The sequence below is a fragment of the Asterias amurensis genome, chromosome 7 (assembly GCF_032118995.1).
Source record: "Asterias amurensis chromosome 7, ASM3211899v1".
In the NCBI taxonomy this organism is placed as follows: domain Eukaryota; kingdom Metazoa; phylum Echinodermata; class Asteroidea; order Forcipulatida; family Asteriidae; genus Asterias; species Asterias amurensis.
Genome location: NC_092654.1, coordinates 18,724,386 through 18,741,969, shown reverse-complemented (window position 1 = coordinate 18,741,969; position 17,584 = coordinate 18,724,386). Strand labels below are relative to the sequence as shown.

The window sequence follows — 17,584 nt, the reverse complement described above, 5'->3', positions numbered from 1 at the left end:
TATAATGTCCTGACACCTATATGTTCCGACACACCTAGGCCTAATTTCATGGCTCTGCTTAAGCACTGAATTTACGGAAGCAGGGAATTCTGTGCTTACGGCAAGCGTATTTCAAGGGTTAGCAGCGAATTTGGGCTTCTGCGCATGCGTACTCCACGTTACTAGACATTCTCTGCTCACAAGGCTAGCGCAGAAATTCGGCGCTTGCACGTAAGCGGGGAATCATGATCGTAAGCGCAGAATTCGGCGGTAAGCAGATCTATGAAGTTGGGCCCTAGTGTATTTCCTAAGTTCTAACCCTAACTCTATCCCTAACCCCAACATGTAAATTACGTGGGGATTGTTCGGAATATAGGGTTGTTGGAACATAAAGATGTCAGAACATAAGTGAAGTGATATGTGTCTATGAAGTAATTAAGGCGATTACGATGGTTGATTGCCTACATGTAGCTCCTGACCAACGGTCTTTATTCTTTCCTACCACTTAATAGAAGGGAAGATAACACAGTGGTGTACGATATACATGTGCAGGATAAAGTAGTCCCATATCACAACAATAAGGGTGTAAGAATATAGAGCATTCAACACTTCAATATACCTCTCTTTGTCATGAGTGTCTGGTCTTCTGTTCTGGTTGGATTTGTCTTCTCCCAGTTGATGTACTTCTTCCATAGTTCTACTTGCTTGGTTTCCTCTAGCGCTCCAGTGGGTGGAACAGCTGGAGTGTTACGATTCAAACCTTTAGTGACAGATTCGTATTCCTTGATGGGAAGAGAAAGAGAGTGTTTTGTTAAAGGAAATTTCCTTTTTAAAATCAGGGCCCAATAACGCTGAACATTTAATATTTGGTTTAAAATCCAAATACACTGATGTGTGTTAGCACTGTATACTCAGAACTTTCCCCAAACGAGATCTCTGAGAGAAAAAAATCCACAGGCAAATTATTCGAACAAATAGCATTATCCCTGATGCAATATAACTACATAAATATTAAAAATGTAATCAGCTAAAAAAAATATTGCTTATTTTACCAGCAAAAGTTTTATGCAATGTATATTAAGTTGATAGTTTTGCGACTGCATGGTTTCCCCTATTTTTTGCTTTGTGGAAACACTAATTGCTTAGCACCCTTTTATGCTTAACAGCTTTGTAATTGAAAAGCACAAACTGTCAGAGCACCAGTCACTGGTAATGCTGTATGAACTATATATTACTTTGGCTGGTAACCCTTTTCTCCAAAACAATAGTTTTCTGTATAATGATTATAAGATATGAATAAATGTAAAATTCAAAATGCTATGCAAAAAGAATTTTTACATTCAATCCGCAAAATCAGGAAAGAAATCATTTGCAGTTAAATAAAGACATAACTTTTTACCTTTGCGACTCGTCTGGCATTCATGTAGCTACGACTCCTGTCGTCAATCATTTTCTTTGCAATAATTGGATTTATTCCCTGAAAACAAAATAATCAATGACAATTATGAAAGTTCTGATAACAAAAATCACAGATTGGAAGTTTATGGTGCAATTTGATCAGAAGGGTTGGAAAAAGAAATTGAAAATGTTGGCGGACACATATTCTACTTTCTGAAAGTATTTTCTCAAAGTCTCCGCCTAATTTCACAAGCAAGAACTTATACAGTTATTATTTCGATGACTTAACCACCAGAACTTGATTCCAGTGCTCGGAACCACCCAGCCAAGAATACCCTTTTGCCCTTTCCATTATCTCACAATTGTTACCATGAAATGAAGTCATATTCTTTTTCTGGCATAAGGCATGTAATCAACTGCAACAATATTACACAAAAACTCCACAAGGGACTTCTGCAAGAGATCTATACGTACATTTTCATATGTACAGTAATCTTTCCAGAAGATTTCAATATTGACCATGGGGTTAACGACGCCTCGTTGGTATACTCGACGCACTGCTGTAATCCTCTGATTCTCTGCATATGACCCCTTAGCCTCACTATAACACAGGAAACAAAAACAGAATTCACAACTTTTGCTTAGTACAATTTACAACCGGAGCAACTGACATTTCTTTTGTCTGGCAATGATTTGACTATACTTTAAGACAAAAGAATATGTACTGCTTTCGCTGATCTATCATGAAAATTTAAACACTGGGTCAAGTCTTTTGTTACTGAAAGGGTCAATGTTGTGCAATATGAAAATAACAAATAACAAGTTTTGAAAAGAGAATATTTTGCTAGATGCTGTTTAAGCACTACCTTTGAGATTAACTGGTAGGTTGGGCTTGGCTCAATGGTGCGCAATGGCGGGAACATGAACTGCATAAAAGCTGGGCTTAGTTCGGTGTTAAGTGTGAAGGTTTGAGCTGAGACTAAAACCCAAATTGAAACCCACTGGGAGTGGGTAGGGAGGGCGTGCTCACTGCACTGAATCAGTTGGTAACAAGTAGAGGGAAGGATAGACTGGGCCCCTGTCTTCATCCCCAAGGATAAAGACAGGTCGCTGCCGCTACATCCAGTGATTCCCATTGGATACAATGCACGTGCAGTGGCATAGATGCCCAAATAGTCACTGCTCTCAAACGGCAGAGGTCAGAGGTCAAACTACACGCCGGTTTTGCAATTTGTTTTAGCCCGGTCTCTGGCGTAATTCACGAGCCTCGAAGAATGACGTCAGACGTTCAGGCTAAGGGAAGGAAAGAGTAGGGAACCTACAGGAGACTGAGGATACAGATTAAGTGGTAGGGGATGTGACCTAGGAAATCATGAAGTTGCTGGTTGCTAAAGAAAAAGTTAAATGTATATTCCAAAAGACTTACGCTCCCTTAAGGTATGTGACATAGTCCGACCAGATCTGATAAGAGAAGATATCCATGCCCATCTTGTCCAAAGCAAAGTCGTACGCCTGGGCCATCTTTTCTCGATATGAAGAAAGACCCCCTTTCGTCTCCTTCACGTAGGAGAGGTAGCACTTCCAGAGATCAATGTTAAGAACCTTCATCAAGCATCGCTGGAACAACTTTGTAATGAGAGAATGAAATTTGGAAGAAAAAAAAAAAAGCAAAACTGAAATTACTCTTTTGTGCAGTGGGAGTATGGTATGAAACCAGATGTTGGCTAAATAATATCTTGAGTTGGGGAGTGGCTGAGTTTTTATTCCAAAAGAGTTACTTATGGATTGTTCTAAGGAACTCTTAAGACATTTAATGCTGTCCTTGCCAATACAACCAGAAAAAACAAAGATGAACTGCCTCACCATACAAATCTTTGCACAAAAAGTAGCCTAATAAGAAGAAGTGGAACTTGATTCATTGAATGGCGAGGTATGGTTTGCAGTACACCCCTTGCTGGCTAGATTATGTTCTTTTGAGAACTTGTTTTGATTTAAATTCTACTACTGCGGAGTAAAAAAAAAAATTAATTCAGACTTCTGTACTAACACAGAGTAGATTTTCTTATTATTGGAATTGTCCCTTAACTATGCCTAATCTTTCCTTGGTTCACTCTCTGAAATTATGTCTTCCGAGGCGCACCTCATTAAAAATCAAGACCAGTATTCAACATGCTGATTTTTATGTACTGTTTCTTATCCTTTAAAGAGTAATAAATAAACATGAAGTTAAATCGGATAAGCAATTAAATTACGCTAACCGCATTTGGTTAAAGCAAGTGGACAACATTGGTAATTGTTCAAGACCAGTATTTGCCTTTTATGTGACCCAACAAATGTACATAAAATAATCTTGGAAAATTTAAGCTTAATGGGTCATAAGAGTCATGAGGAAATAGATGGGAAATTTAAATGTTTTCACCTTTTCCAAATATCATGTTTTGGTCTCGCGATAACAAAACTACAATATAACTATTTCACTCATTTCTCAAAAACTATAGTTTTCCAAGCAGAACTAGTTAAACGGAAATTTTCCACCATGACCATCTTTCTACAATGCAAGTTATGTGCAAATCTGTGAATGTTTATGTTTTTAATCTTACTAATGGTGTGCATAACATTTAAACAAATTGTTTTTAATGCTAACATTTGTAATGATCAACTTCATGTAATAACTCATAAGAATATTATTTGTGTTTGAAACTCACCTTCTCAACTTTTTCATAGTTCTTGCTTTTTATCTGAAAGAAAGACGTGATTCATGACACAACTCCGGTTAGACAAATAAACAACAAAACACTGTAACCATTTCAACAATTGTTTTATTAAACACAGTAGTACACAATATTTCCCAGTGCAAAAGTATTCCTTATGCCACCTTCTAAAGGTCACAAATGGGTTTGCAAAAGCAGACTCGGAACCAGGAATTTCACCAGGGAGGGGTACCAGTTTTAAAAAAAGGGGGAAAAATAACACAATAGTTGTGATGATTATAGGTACCGGTATGCCACAAGCAAGTAATAGTGAAAGTATTTTTGTCATTCAAATGGCAGCAATACTACATATGTGACCCACTCTGTGAAAATGAGTCACATGTCGCCCAATGTAATATTAAGTTATGGACAGTTTAATGTGGAAAATGAAAAAAAGAAGAAGAAAAAAAAGATCTTTAGTTGCATGGTTAACCTTTAAAACACTTACTTTTAGGCAATAAAGCTATGAATCAACAATTTTGTGATCATACTTCCGCTAATTTGTATCCTTTTGCACACATTGGTAGTTTAAAATATCATTTTACTTCGTTTTTCACAAAATATGGTGTAGTGGCTAATTTCAAACGGGAGTAACTCAGCAACGCGATACACCCCAAAGCTTAGACACATACCAAATTACTGCTGCTGATGTGTTCTTTCCAGCCATGCATATAACTCAATTCTTGAAATTGCCTACATGTGACTCATTTTCACAGAGTGGGTCACATATATGGTAAAAAAAGGGACTGTAAGGCATGTTCTGCCAATCAAAATGGCAAGAATCTATCTATTTGCAATGAGGCATGACTTGAACCACTATCTGTGCTAGGTCTCTATTGAGATAAAGTTTGTTTAAAAAGGCTCAAGTTTCAAATTGACAATGGGAACAAGATAGTAACTCCCTCCCCCTGCTCCCAATCATCCCCCCCCCCAGAAAAAAAAAAAAAAAAATTAATAATAATAAAAAATTGTAAAGAGCAAGGAGAGGTTTGGACGAACTGGGCCCAATTTATTTTGCCTAACAATATTTTCTGAGCAAATATGAGCAGGATCATAATAATAACAATAACATGCATTTATATAGTGATTAATACAGGGTTTCTAAGCGCAGATGGTTTCAAAATGTTTTTGAGCAGGTAACCATTTTCTGGTAAGCATAGTTTTGTTGTTCTCAGCTACTTTCTGAAATGTTCAATGAAATTGGGCCGTGGACACACCCAGTGGATCCACGCATGAAGATGAAGGAGTTGGCGACATGTTCCTGTAGAGAAGAAGTACTGGCAAGTGGCTCAAACAATCCTTTACAAAATCATATGTTTTTTAAAGGCACTAGACACCTTTGGTAATTGTCAAAGATCAGTGTTATCACTTGGTTTAACATGCATAAAATAATAAATCTGTAAAAAATTTTGACTCAAGTCATCGAAGTTGCAAGAAAATAATGAAAGAAGAAACACTGTTGTTGCACAAATTATTGCCCTTTCAGATGCCTATTAAGGCTTCAGGCCTGAATTCTTTGAATATTTTAGTTAGAAATTAAGTAAGTGGGCAGCTTCTTACAATGGTTTATACTATCAACAGCTCCTGTTGCTAATTACCAAGTAAGTTTTTATGCTAACAATTATTTTTTAGTAATTACCAACAGTGTCCAGTGCCTTTAATCAAAGGTCATATAGATTTACTATAAATAGCACTTTCACATGCAGGTTACCTTAAGAAATGTAACCATGGGGGTATTTAATTTGGGAGAAAACATTAAGTAAGAAATTTAAAACTCTAAAGCTAAATTGAATTTTTTTTGCACTCATTTCTCAAAAGTACACTTGAAGTAGGGGGAAAATAATTTCATCTTTTAACGAAAATGTAATAGTTTTTAAACAGCTTTCTTGATTGCTTAATTATTAATATTCAACAAGATAATTGTCCTTGTTTTTAAATTTCTTGTTTATAGACCCACTTATTATCAAATTATTCTTTTTAAAACGGAAAAAGAAAATACATGTATTAAGTTTCTAACCTCACATAAAAATTCTGTAATTGTCATGGTGTTTTGGCTGGTATTCTTATTTTGGTTTGCACAAATTTTGATGTTTTAAGCTCTACTTTTTTATGTTTAAGCAGCTCCAAGAAATTAAGCCCAGTTGCATAGAGCTGCTCAAGCATAAAACGGAACGAAGCACCATAAAAGTCGTGCTTACTAAAATAACTTTACCATTCGACAAGTACCATTTTTTGCTAGTAATCTGCTTATTTTATTAAGCAGTTTTTAAAGCAATACTAGCTGCACTACCAGGGCCCAGTTTCACCAAGCCGGTAAGCATAAAAAATGCCAAGGACAGACAAATTTGTTACTTAGCAAAGGAACTTGCTAAGCAGTATTTCTCCTTAAAAGCGTTATGAAACTGGGTCCAGAACATAGGGGTCGATTTCACAGTCCTATCTTAGGACTAGTCCTAGGACTAGTCCTGGGACTCTTTAGGAGGTAATAAAAACTTATGGCTAGTCCTAACTCAAGATAATACTAGTCTTCTCTTTGTGAAATTAACCCCTGGCTTATTTACCCTAAGAAAGAACAGAATAGCTTTACTTTTCTGAAAATAAAGTACAAGGAAATTTTAACTCCATTGGAAACTTGGTGTGCTGACTCAACATAATTGCAAAGATGAGACAATGCAACTCATGAACGCTAGTACAAACAGTTTTTGATTTCCTTTTTGTAGTGAGGCAGTGCTTTAAAAATTATAAGCTATACATGTACATATTTCCGATGTATGTTCAGGGGTCATTTCACAAAGCACTAGCGTTCATCTTATGAGTTGTCAGTTATTACCATAGTAAATAATTTGCTTCTGTATTGTGATTTGTAATATGACATCTCACTTTGTCCAAGTCTCTGCTTCACAGAGCACTAAGATTCAAGCTGACAATACAGCCATTAGTGATTTGTATTGCGACATCTCATCTTTCTTTGTAATTAAGCTTAACACTAAGTGCAATCCTACCTAGCTCTTTGCAAAATCGGTCCATGCAGTAGACTTACCATAAAGTCATTAACATAAAAATGTTAATAAAATCATTAAAGTGTAAAAAGTCATAATATTTGGTTTTACCCGACAGTACTTTCCCCAAGTTCTGTAAAACAAAATTCACAGGCATATATTTATTACTTGGGTAGAATTTGAACCCACAATCTTTGTCATGCTAGAGAACAACAGTCTTGTCAAAAAGTTGGTTTGTGGATAACTTTATGATGGTCAGTCGCAGGAAGGCCATCATTAATATGACAAATTATGTACTGAAACTTTCTGAAATAGTTAAGAATACCCAAGTTTTTCCTAAACATATTTAGTGACCGGCCAGCAGGACCAGTAAGCTCGTCATTGCACTAGTCCGTCACCTTTTTTCACTATTCCACTAGTCCATTTAGACCACTTGGAGCGAGTTCTGACTGGTCCTCTGATGGTTCATCTGGTATTTGGCCAGTGGACCAGTGTTAAGAGAGAAGGACGTTCTACCCTTGTTCTCCAAAATGTTAAATCTGGTAAAAAAAAAACACGATTTCTGAATCCCCAACACAAATCCCCAACACTCTTTACATTATGATTGTGTCAGTGTAAAACTGTTGTATCTCCTTAAAAATGCACATCCGTGACTGGCGTGGGAGTTTTAAAGTGTCATAATTTGAATAAAACAGACGGGATGAACACACACACACACCCATGGAACATTTTCATGCCAGATATAAAGTTTTTGCAAAATCATGATAGCCTGTTTTCCACTGACACCCATGCAGGTCTTTGCATTGGAGCCCCCCCCCCCCCCTCCCCTAAAACAAAAACAATCAAAAAAGAGGAAAGACTTTGTACTGTGCTTTCCATTTTTCAGAGAAAACACAAACCAATGAAATTGAAAAGCTGCCAGATATTAAGTTTTTACAAAATCAAGATACCCTGTTTTCCCACTGACACCGCATGCAGGCCTTTGCATTGGAATCCAACCCCCCACCCCCCAAAAAAAAGGGGGAGAGACTTTGTTCTGTGCTTTCCATTTTCAGAGAAAACAAAAACCAACGCAATTGAAAAGATGCCTCCCGACATATGGAAACCTGCCCACCTTTCCCAATAATGACCCCCATAGTTTACCAAGGATGATTGTATAGCTTGGTAGAGAAAAACTTGTAAAAATCACTGGAAATTTACTGTGATTTGTGGACAGACATAAAATTTAGGCATCGGTTACACATTCCACTCCCCTGTCAAAGAAAAACCCGATTCTATTTTCCCCCTGTTAAAACTACAAATACCCAGTATTTACTCCTAAGAAACACAGTTAAAAACAACACATCTATTGAGACAAAAATCAATTTTAAACCATTTTTTTAATTTAAAAATGGGTTCAGCATCTTCTGAAAAAAAATCAACACAAATGCAATTCAAAATCAATAATGTTAGTCAAAATGTTTTTGTTTTTTTCTGAAAACCTAACGATTGAAATGAAGTCTTTAAAACCTTTCAAAATTTAAAAAAATATATTTTGTAATTCTTGAAATTTCAAACATCACCAATAAAGTAAGCAAAGACAACAATTGCTACTAAGATGGATACACTAGAGTACGCATTTCATCACAAACCATAACCATAATTGTTGTGTATAAAAAATTGCACTTACTCTGCAACATGCTATTAAAGTCTTACGCTTCAGCTTTCATCTTAAAGCAGCTCATTTCAAAGAGGGGCTCCATGGTCAAATTGAGTTTTGTGGTCCACTCGTTTTCCAATAGAGTCATCATGAAAGGGGGGAAAAACTAACCCAACGTTAAGTGTTTAATGTTAGGTTAGAGACTTTTATTTTGTCCCCAATTTCTGAATGACTATCTATTGGAAAATGAGTGGAACACAAAACTGAACTTAACTTTGGAGCCTCTCTTTTATGTTCCCTGGGTTAAGATTATACGATACTTGGCTTAAATTTGTTTGTCAGTTTAAATTAAATAAAACATCAATATTGCAACAAGATATAGGACCTATTTGTACGCTTCAAATAAAAGTTGACACTAAGAACTTAACACTACGAAAAAAGTTTTACAAATCATGGGCCAAAAATATGATGGCAAAACAGTGAAATACATGTAAAACTATGATAAAACCTAAGCAAAGATTGTAAAGCATGATAAAAAAAGGGAAGCTTTTCCATGGATATCTATATTATTTTCATCTTTTTCTGCTTTATTTATCCATGTGCTTCAAATATATGTTAAAACAAAACATATGAAACAACAGACAACAAACAAAAACAAACAAACACCTAAAACGAAAAAAAAAACGATTTCAGTATCAGGCTGAATTCATGCAAAAATACGAGCATATTTTTGTAATTTTGATGGATGTTGTTTATTACCAATTTGAGATCAAAGTGGAATAGGGGCAAGTATTTCAGTTGATAGAAAAAATCAACTCTCAACTGCTCTCCTTTTAACAATAAGGTTAACTTGGTACTCCTCAAATGTGAGTGGAATAGACTTTTCAACGCCAATTTGTTAGTCTATTTTAACAAAACGAACAAAACAACCCACAACATATATTACATTTATTACAACTACATTTCTGTAGATGTAATAAAAAACACTCTTTCACAAAATAGTAACGTCTAATAATAAAGACATTCTGGGGAAGTATTACCAAAGAATTTCAAGTCATCCTTTGAGTAATGGAAAGTTGCATTACTTCAGTACAACTGCATTTTTGATCATTTAGGGATCTTAGCTTTTACTAACTGTTTTCGATAATAAATGAAATTATCATCATAATTTTGGTAGGCCTACCTGAGAGGTTTTAATCCTAATAAAAGGGGCACTTATTTTTCGCCCATTCAGGGAATAAAAAAGACAAATTCTAGCACTGGGCCAAGTAAGCATAAGTTTGGTGATTTTTTTCCAAACTGCACTTGAAAATATTGTTTAATTCAAAAAAGTTTTGATGAAAGTCACATGCAAGTTGTTTAAAATCCTCTTATAAATCGTTTTACACCCCCCCCCTTCACATCACCACCTTCCCAACACACACACGTCAACCCAATACATTGTGAAATTTTTCTATTGTTTGGTGGTATTTTTGTTGTTATTAGTGAGTCCCCATAGATTTATACCTGAAAGCGAAGCCAGGACGTTCTCGCTCCATCACAAACATGGATTTCTTCAGTTTGAAGTCCTTGGTTTCAACAGACCCACCAAAGTGTAATTTGGCCTCCAATCCTTGATACTCATTTGTTTTAAGCTCTTTGTCTCGAAAAACATTGGACCCCGATTGTTTTTCTTAGTGATAGCTATCGTTAACATGGTGAACCTATTGTCCCTCACAAGAAAGGAATTTTCAGTTTAAAGACACTGGACACTATTGGTAATTGTCAAAGACTAGTCTTCACAGTTGGTGTATCTCAACAAATGCATAAAATAACAAACCTGTGAAAATTTGAGCTCAATTGGTCGTGGAAGTTGCGAGATATTAATGAAAGAAAAAACACTCCGTCCCTTGTAGCACCATGGTCACACGAAGTTGTGTGCTTTCAGAAGCTTAATTTGGAGACCTCAAATTCTTACTCCCAGGTCTCGATATCAAATTCGTGGAAAATTACTTCTTTCTCGAGAACTACACCGTTTCATTATGGTTTATAATATCAACCTCTCCCCATTACTCGTAATCAAAAAAGGTTTTACAATAATAATTATTTTGAGTAACTACCAATTGTGTCCGCTGCCTTTAAGAGGTGGGCCGAAACCCCAGAGAAATATTCCATGAAAAACCCACGCAGTCAGGTAGGGACTGAACACCCAATCCACATAGTGCCCCTGGTGGAATCTAACTGGCGTCCTAGAGGTGGAAGGCAAGGCAAGATACGACAACCCGACCACACTAAACACACACACGTGAATACATCCTTTCATTTTCTGATTGTCTGGACTTCCACATGTTCATCCTCTGTCTGTTATAAGTCCTAATCCCAAATCAACGTAAAGACACTCTCACACACAAACAATAGGGCCAATATCACAAAGTTAATCATGATTAAGCAATCACAGAAAAATGCAACAGGTAAAATAGAATTGATGGCTAAAGTGGGCACTTACAGAGGATAATTCGGTGTTGTGTCACTAAAATCTGTTTCTACAAGAACTAGAATCCCCATTCAGTTCCCATACCACTTTTCTTTGAGTTATGGTTATCAGCATTCAACAGAAACTGTTACTAAAAAAGGATTACTTAGACTACTTTGTGAAATTGGCCCGTAATTTTACACCACAGTATATCACGGATTCACATCATGGACATGGAATTTGGCTTACTGGCTTCTATGGGAAACGAAGTACTTATGTGTAGGTGGAAGCAAAAGCTAACCAACTAAGTCAATTCACCAAATAAGTAAATTCTTTGTTGATGGGATGAACATGGAAAATTAGCTAGTATTGTCTGTCACAGGTCTAGAATTGGTTTAGTGCAAAACGTCAGATCAATATTCATCCTTTGTATGTTTTTGTCAAGTATCTCCCAATCCTGTTTGTGAAAGACTGCCAAGAGCTAACACACACACACAGTCATATAGTTTAGAATAAATTGTTGGGTACTTGCTTGCGTTGTGGTTCTAACTACGTTGTTCTTGTGAAGCTCATTTAGAAAAAGAAATATAGGTCCTATTGTTCCCGAGTCTTGTCCCCTCAGGCCCCACCTCTCCAAAATGGCTAAATCAATATTTATCATGGGATATCGTTAGGTGAATTTGGGTTGATTCTGCATAGCCACATCACACACATTACTTCTAAACCATCACTTTATAAACAGCGGGAAAGGATTAACAAATTATGTCACTGAAAATATCTTGCCTTAAAGTCAAACCCCCTCAATGTTTACAGTCTTTATACAAAAAAAATATTACAAGAAAAAAAATCATGCATGAATGAGACGCAACACAAGAAACTGAGTCAGGAGGCAAAAATAACTTGACGCTCGGGAGTCGGAGAAAACTCAAGTCAAGAAAATGGACACAGTAAATCACACATGACAATAGAATAAATCAGCCGCAGAGACAAGGCTTCACATGGCAAATCTTATTGCACATTATCATCATTCAATACTTGCACAGTCACTGGCTACAATTACAACTGCCTTACGTTTCCAAGTGGTTTTTTTTTATATAGTGTTTTCTAAATTGCAATCAGTATCGTGGAAAAATTGTATCCTAGAACCATCACCGACTAAAAAATAAATGGTAAAATATTTCTATCACTTTCCGAGACGCGGAACCATTTTTCATCAAACTTAGTTTCTAAATAACTTCCCTGTAATAAATTATTCAAATTAAATATTGCACTTCTATACTGCATCCGAGTCACTAACCTTTACCTGGCTGCAATGGTAAAAATTTGTTATTTCAAAAAATAAAAACACTCAGTAAACAGTAAAAAAAAATAAAGTGGTTGAGATTACCTCATAAAATTAGTTAGAAAATCTACTAAAATATTTATAGTGCTATATGGGAGATTGAATAATGATAATTAAAAAAAGGAAATTAAAAGTAACAAACTGTGATATATGACCTCTTGTTCAATGTACATCTTCCAGTATCGTCCAGAGTTGCTGAATGACGCTATCAGTAGTTCGTAGAGAGGGCGGGCTTTGTCCACAGGCTGGCTCTGAGATGGGGGAAGAGAAAGTATAGAAAAAGTTTGAGGTTCCATGTTGAAATCAGCAAGAGGGAGTGCAATGGGCAACAAGGGTGGCAAGTGTCTTACTTGACACTTCTGCAATCTGACAGGGGTGTCTGTGTGTCTTTTGGACACTTTGAAACCCTGTTTTACATGTTAATATGTTGTAAATGAACAATTTGGACCCCCAGTTTTTAAGTTTCAAGCGAAATGTTGACACCCTTTTACCAAATCCTGACTAAAACTAATAATCATCCAGCTTGCTTAACTTGTGACTCAAACTTTATCAACCTTTTTTAACCCTGTGCCAAATACAATCAAATGCGCCACACAGTAAAAATGTATTGTATTTTGTCGCCATACTCTGTTGCACTATGCTGCACATAACCTTGACTTGTCCATGTGCTATCCCAGCAAACTGCAATGCTTAACAGCATATTGATGCATTTAGCAGGGTAAATGCCAATTGCCAAGGTTGGCCTCAACCCAGTTCACTTCATGACACACTTATCTGTTGCAGTATGCTCACAGAGGCACCAGCCTGACCAAGCTCCTCATAACTGCCTTGGTCCCCCTGATCAATACCTTGGTGCCCCTTCAAACGCTCCAGTTTAAATTTACAAATCCCTCGTAGAAAGACCATCTACTAAAGGAAAAACTGCCTTGCCCTTCAATGTGTACAAGAGTGAAGTATCAGGCTTTAACACATCATGCACATGCAGCTTTTAACAACTTACAACCTAACTCATCACACCAGTTTGACAGAGCACAAACATGTCTATCAACTACAAAAGCAAAAGTGTCCGTTTCAATAACTATGGCCTTTCTTGAGGGAAAACAAAAAGGTCAACTCTCAGAAACAGATAGGTGTGGTCAAATTGGCGATGACTAGCCAAAAGAACAATGGAAAGTCACAATGCCAAACCACACCTCATTGTTCTACCACAATTGTAACACGAGAAGATGCTATGAAAGGAAGCATTTCTGCTGACTTAATTGTGGATAATATTACTGGTGTTCTTTAAGTATTATCAACACAAAATGGTGTTTTTCATTCACTCGAGTCTGGGGGTAATGACAAGGCAGGTACTGGCTGGATATTACAAGATTCAAACTATTTTCCTTGGCAAGCACGCTAGGTGGTCTAGTATTTGAGACAGCTGATCTAGAATGCAGGGTTCATCAATTTGAACCCCCCCTCCCCCCCATAGCTACTAGGCCTGGGCGAATTATTCGATTATCCGGTTAATGGCAAATAGGTTTTCCTATCCGTAACCGCGAATGCCTTTTTTTTCTTAACCGGATATCCGCATAGGGCGGGAATACCTATTTATAAACCGGATAGTTCTGTAATTACAACCAAGTAACCGGATATTCTTTTAATATCCGAATATCCACGGACGTCGGGCGACAACTGATAGGAATGAATGTTTTGTCTGAATCCTTATGAAACTTCTATTAAGACAGCATAAAACAGCTTTAATTAAGTATTTAACTTTATCACCTCCTTGAAGAGTTAAAACAACGACATTTCTGACGTAATTTGTTCAAAGATTACGAAAGTTTTCCTTCACGTAGAGTCAATCACGGTCAAAAGAAAAAGCAAATCGGCATCTTTAAATTAGATCCGGTTATTTTTATGAATGAATCGAGTGACACAGTCTAAAACTAATACCAATCCAAACAAACGAACAGCGCCCTCTAGCGGCGAAAAACACTATTTAAATATCCGGTTAATTTCGGATAGTTGGCCAGCGGTATCCGAATATCAAAATTTCACAATTCGCCCAGCTCTAATAGCTACAACACTGGTTGCAATCCTCACATCTTGGTCTTACCTGCGCTTCTCTGAGAAGGATACTCCATGCATCTGTGTCAAATTTGTACATCTCAATCTTCTTCTGTGCTTTCTTCACCTTCTCAGGGATGTAACCCCAGCCCTATGTAGGTGTAAAAAATGCGATCAAAGAGTTAACAAATCAGATATGCTAAATTAGATATGAGCCTGGCACATACACTTTCCAGTTTGTGAAGTAAAAATGCTGTGATGAAGACAAAATGTTTTTGATCTCATGTGCGGATGTGTTAACAAATAAAAAAAAATTAAAAAATGGATGGTTTTGTGTTTAACTGAGCATTAAATGGTTACACGTAAAATAACCATAAATGCACAGGCAAGCTTCTTAGGTTAGTTACGATAGTGTAACCCTCTTCCCACTCAAGATTCAAAATATCAACCTGGGAAATTTGTGAGTGTTACGCTCCGGGATCTGGTAAGTTTTTGTCCTTTTTCTTCAAAATATCTTCTCAATGGTGTTTTGAGTGGTATTATGAAAGGTTTCTATAGACATCATTGGGGATTGAGTACATGTTCCTAGAATTTGTGTCATGATTTTCGAAAGTGGTAATAATGGAGCAAATCTGTTGACTAGCTAAATTGTACGTGTTTGACCAATTGGCCCTGTACAATTCGAAACTGGCTCGTAACCCTCCAGCTTCGCCATCGAGCGGGGGGTTACATTATCGCAACTAGCTTGGGTTGGGTCTCACGGACTCACAGAGGCAAAACTATTTATTATTACCGGGGTCAAGAGGGTTTAATTAAGTTAAAACTAATTATTTGATGTTAGGGGGCCTACTCTCAATTTGCTGGAGGAGGCCTATGCCATAAATGTTTAATCTGAAATGACACATACCGTACGTCCGTATTTCCGTATCCTGCCACCACTTTTTCACTATTTTTTTGACTTTCCATTCCAACAAAAGGAATATTATCTCATTTGGGGTAAATAATAATAGTATACTAACTAGGCCCATATTTACTTCATACAATTAAAAAGTGGTGGCAGAATACAGAAATTGTTCCTTTTATTTAATGATAAAAAGTCATAGTAAAATACAAATAAATTGAGTTAGAATTTAGATTAAAAATAGAATTGAGAGTATAAATAATTCATAATATTAAAAAATGAAAAAGTGGTGGTAGTGTTTAAAACTTGCTGTATAATTTACACAGCAAGTTTAAAACTTGCCACATAATTTGTATTATATAACTGACATACAGATCATTGTCATTTGATTGGTGGAACTTACTTCACGTGACATTCACTATTATTCCCATCCGCACCGGCGATCAAAAAGACCTTTTCGCCCATGGGGAATAGCATTTCCATTCAACAGTTAGGGTCATCCTTTGATGCAGTACAGCGCCGCCGCGCCGCTGCTAAAACAAAGGAGCACCTGTGCAAAAGGTTGTGATCCGATTGCTATTAATAAATTTGTACATTGTTGCCGCTACGTGGCGATATATGAGAACCAGTTATTTGTGTGATTTTTCATAATGTTATAAATTTAAAATACATCAAATGACAAGGATCTCTAGTCAGTTATATAAAACAAATATTGAGTGGCTTTAATTCGTGGAATTGAAGGAATTTTATCGCTAAGGTAAAAAATGGAACAGTCCAAATTTTACCTTGTGATAATATTCCTCCCATTCCACTCTGAGCCAATCAATATTTGTATACTATTTATGCAGCAAGTTTTACAATTACTATTCTGTACTACAGACAAATGTTTTATTTGAATAAATGGGTAACTTTCCATATGGCGCCACCACTTCTTTACTCATTTTTACAAAAAGTGATATCTCATTGAGGTTAATTAAATACAATATTATTTCATATATAGAATGAAAAAGTGGTGGTGCCATACGGAAACTTTTCCCTGCATAACAAGTACTAAAACAAATGCCAAAAATTAAAACCAGGCACATCCTTCCAAATTTTCCAAAAAAGGACGAATGATTTGCTCATTTATTTACCCAAAATATTACGAACGAATGTGATTTTTTTTTACAGAACTCGGGAAAGTAAGTATACAGTGTTCACACATCGGTTTATGGCTAACACCAAAATGAATATTCCTTATCCCCGATGCGAACATAACATCAAATATTTCAGACAAACAAAGGTAAAACAATGTTAACTTTTTATCGTCGACGTCTGGTCGACCTTCAATCTTCATCACTTTTTTGTTTTGTTAAAAATAAATCGTTAAATTAAAATGACTAAAAATGTTAAAATAAAGCATTGAGGCATACCGTAAAGAGCTCCGACCTGGGTTCCGCCGCCATCACGAATCTTAATTAAAAAGACCGAAACAACCAGTACAAACAACAACAGAAACCCTCAAATACTGCAAAATGTGTTATAAAATTCGGCCTCGTCTCTCTCGAAATCCACCGATCATGAAAAACATGGCGCGTGGTGTGTGGTGATGGACGCACATATCCCGGATGTTGACCGAAATGTAGCCAGTCACAAGAGGGCGCTCAACTAACTCTGCAGGGGCGCGCGCACGAGATCAGACCACAAGAACCTGTTCTTTATATCCCCTGTGACAAGAACCTGATCAGATTAGACTGGGCGCTCCATACTCATCTTTAGGAACCAAAGCTAATTATGATAATTGTTCAACAAATACAAGTATTGCAAGTCTCTCAGCCTCTTGAAAATCAATCAGACATACTTCCAGACAACTAAACTACAGATTTCGCTTAAATTGTTGGCAGGTCCTGTTTGGATTTTTCACTTTAAAGACACTGGGACACTAGTATTGGCAATATTGTCAAAGACCACTGCAGTCTTCTCATTTGAAGTATCTCAACATATGCATAAAATAACAAACCTGTGAAAGTAAACTATTTTTCATAATTTGTAGACAAATGTTCCACCACACTACACAAATTAAAATCATAGCA

The 17,584-nt window shown here is 36.5% G+C and overlaps 1 protein-coding gene across 1 annotated transcript in view; it reads right to left on the bottom strand.

The window, feature by feature from the left end:
- The window catches only part of LOC139939465 (cleavage stimulation factor subunit 3-like), a 29,023-nt gene extending 11,932 nt beyond the window's left edge, over window positions 1-17,091 (bottom strand). The window contains exons 1-8 of the mRNA XM_071935408.1: window positions 16,925-17,091; window positions 14,661-14,762; window positions 12,715-12,810; window positions 4,083-4,115; window positions 2,804-3,003; window positions 1,852-1,978; window positions 1,379-1,456; window positions 599-761 (exon numbers count right to left, since the gene is read on the bottom strand). Coding sequence (XP_071791509.1) covers window positions 599-761; window positions 1,379-1,456; window positions 1,852-1,978; window positions 2,804-3,003; window positions 4,083-4,115; window positions 12,715-12,810; window positions 14,661-14,762; window positions 16,925-16,957 — 832 coding nt within the window. The 5' untranslated portion in view covers window positions 16,958-17,091. The remainder of the gene's footprint in view (window positions 1-598; window positions 762-1,378; window positions 1,457-1,851; window positions 1,979-2,803; window positions 3,004-4,082; window positions 4,116-12,714; window positions 12,811-14,660; window positions 14,763-16,924) is intronic.
- Between the last annotated feature and the right edge of the window lie 493 nt (window positions 17,092-17,584).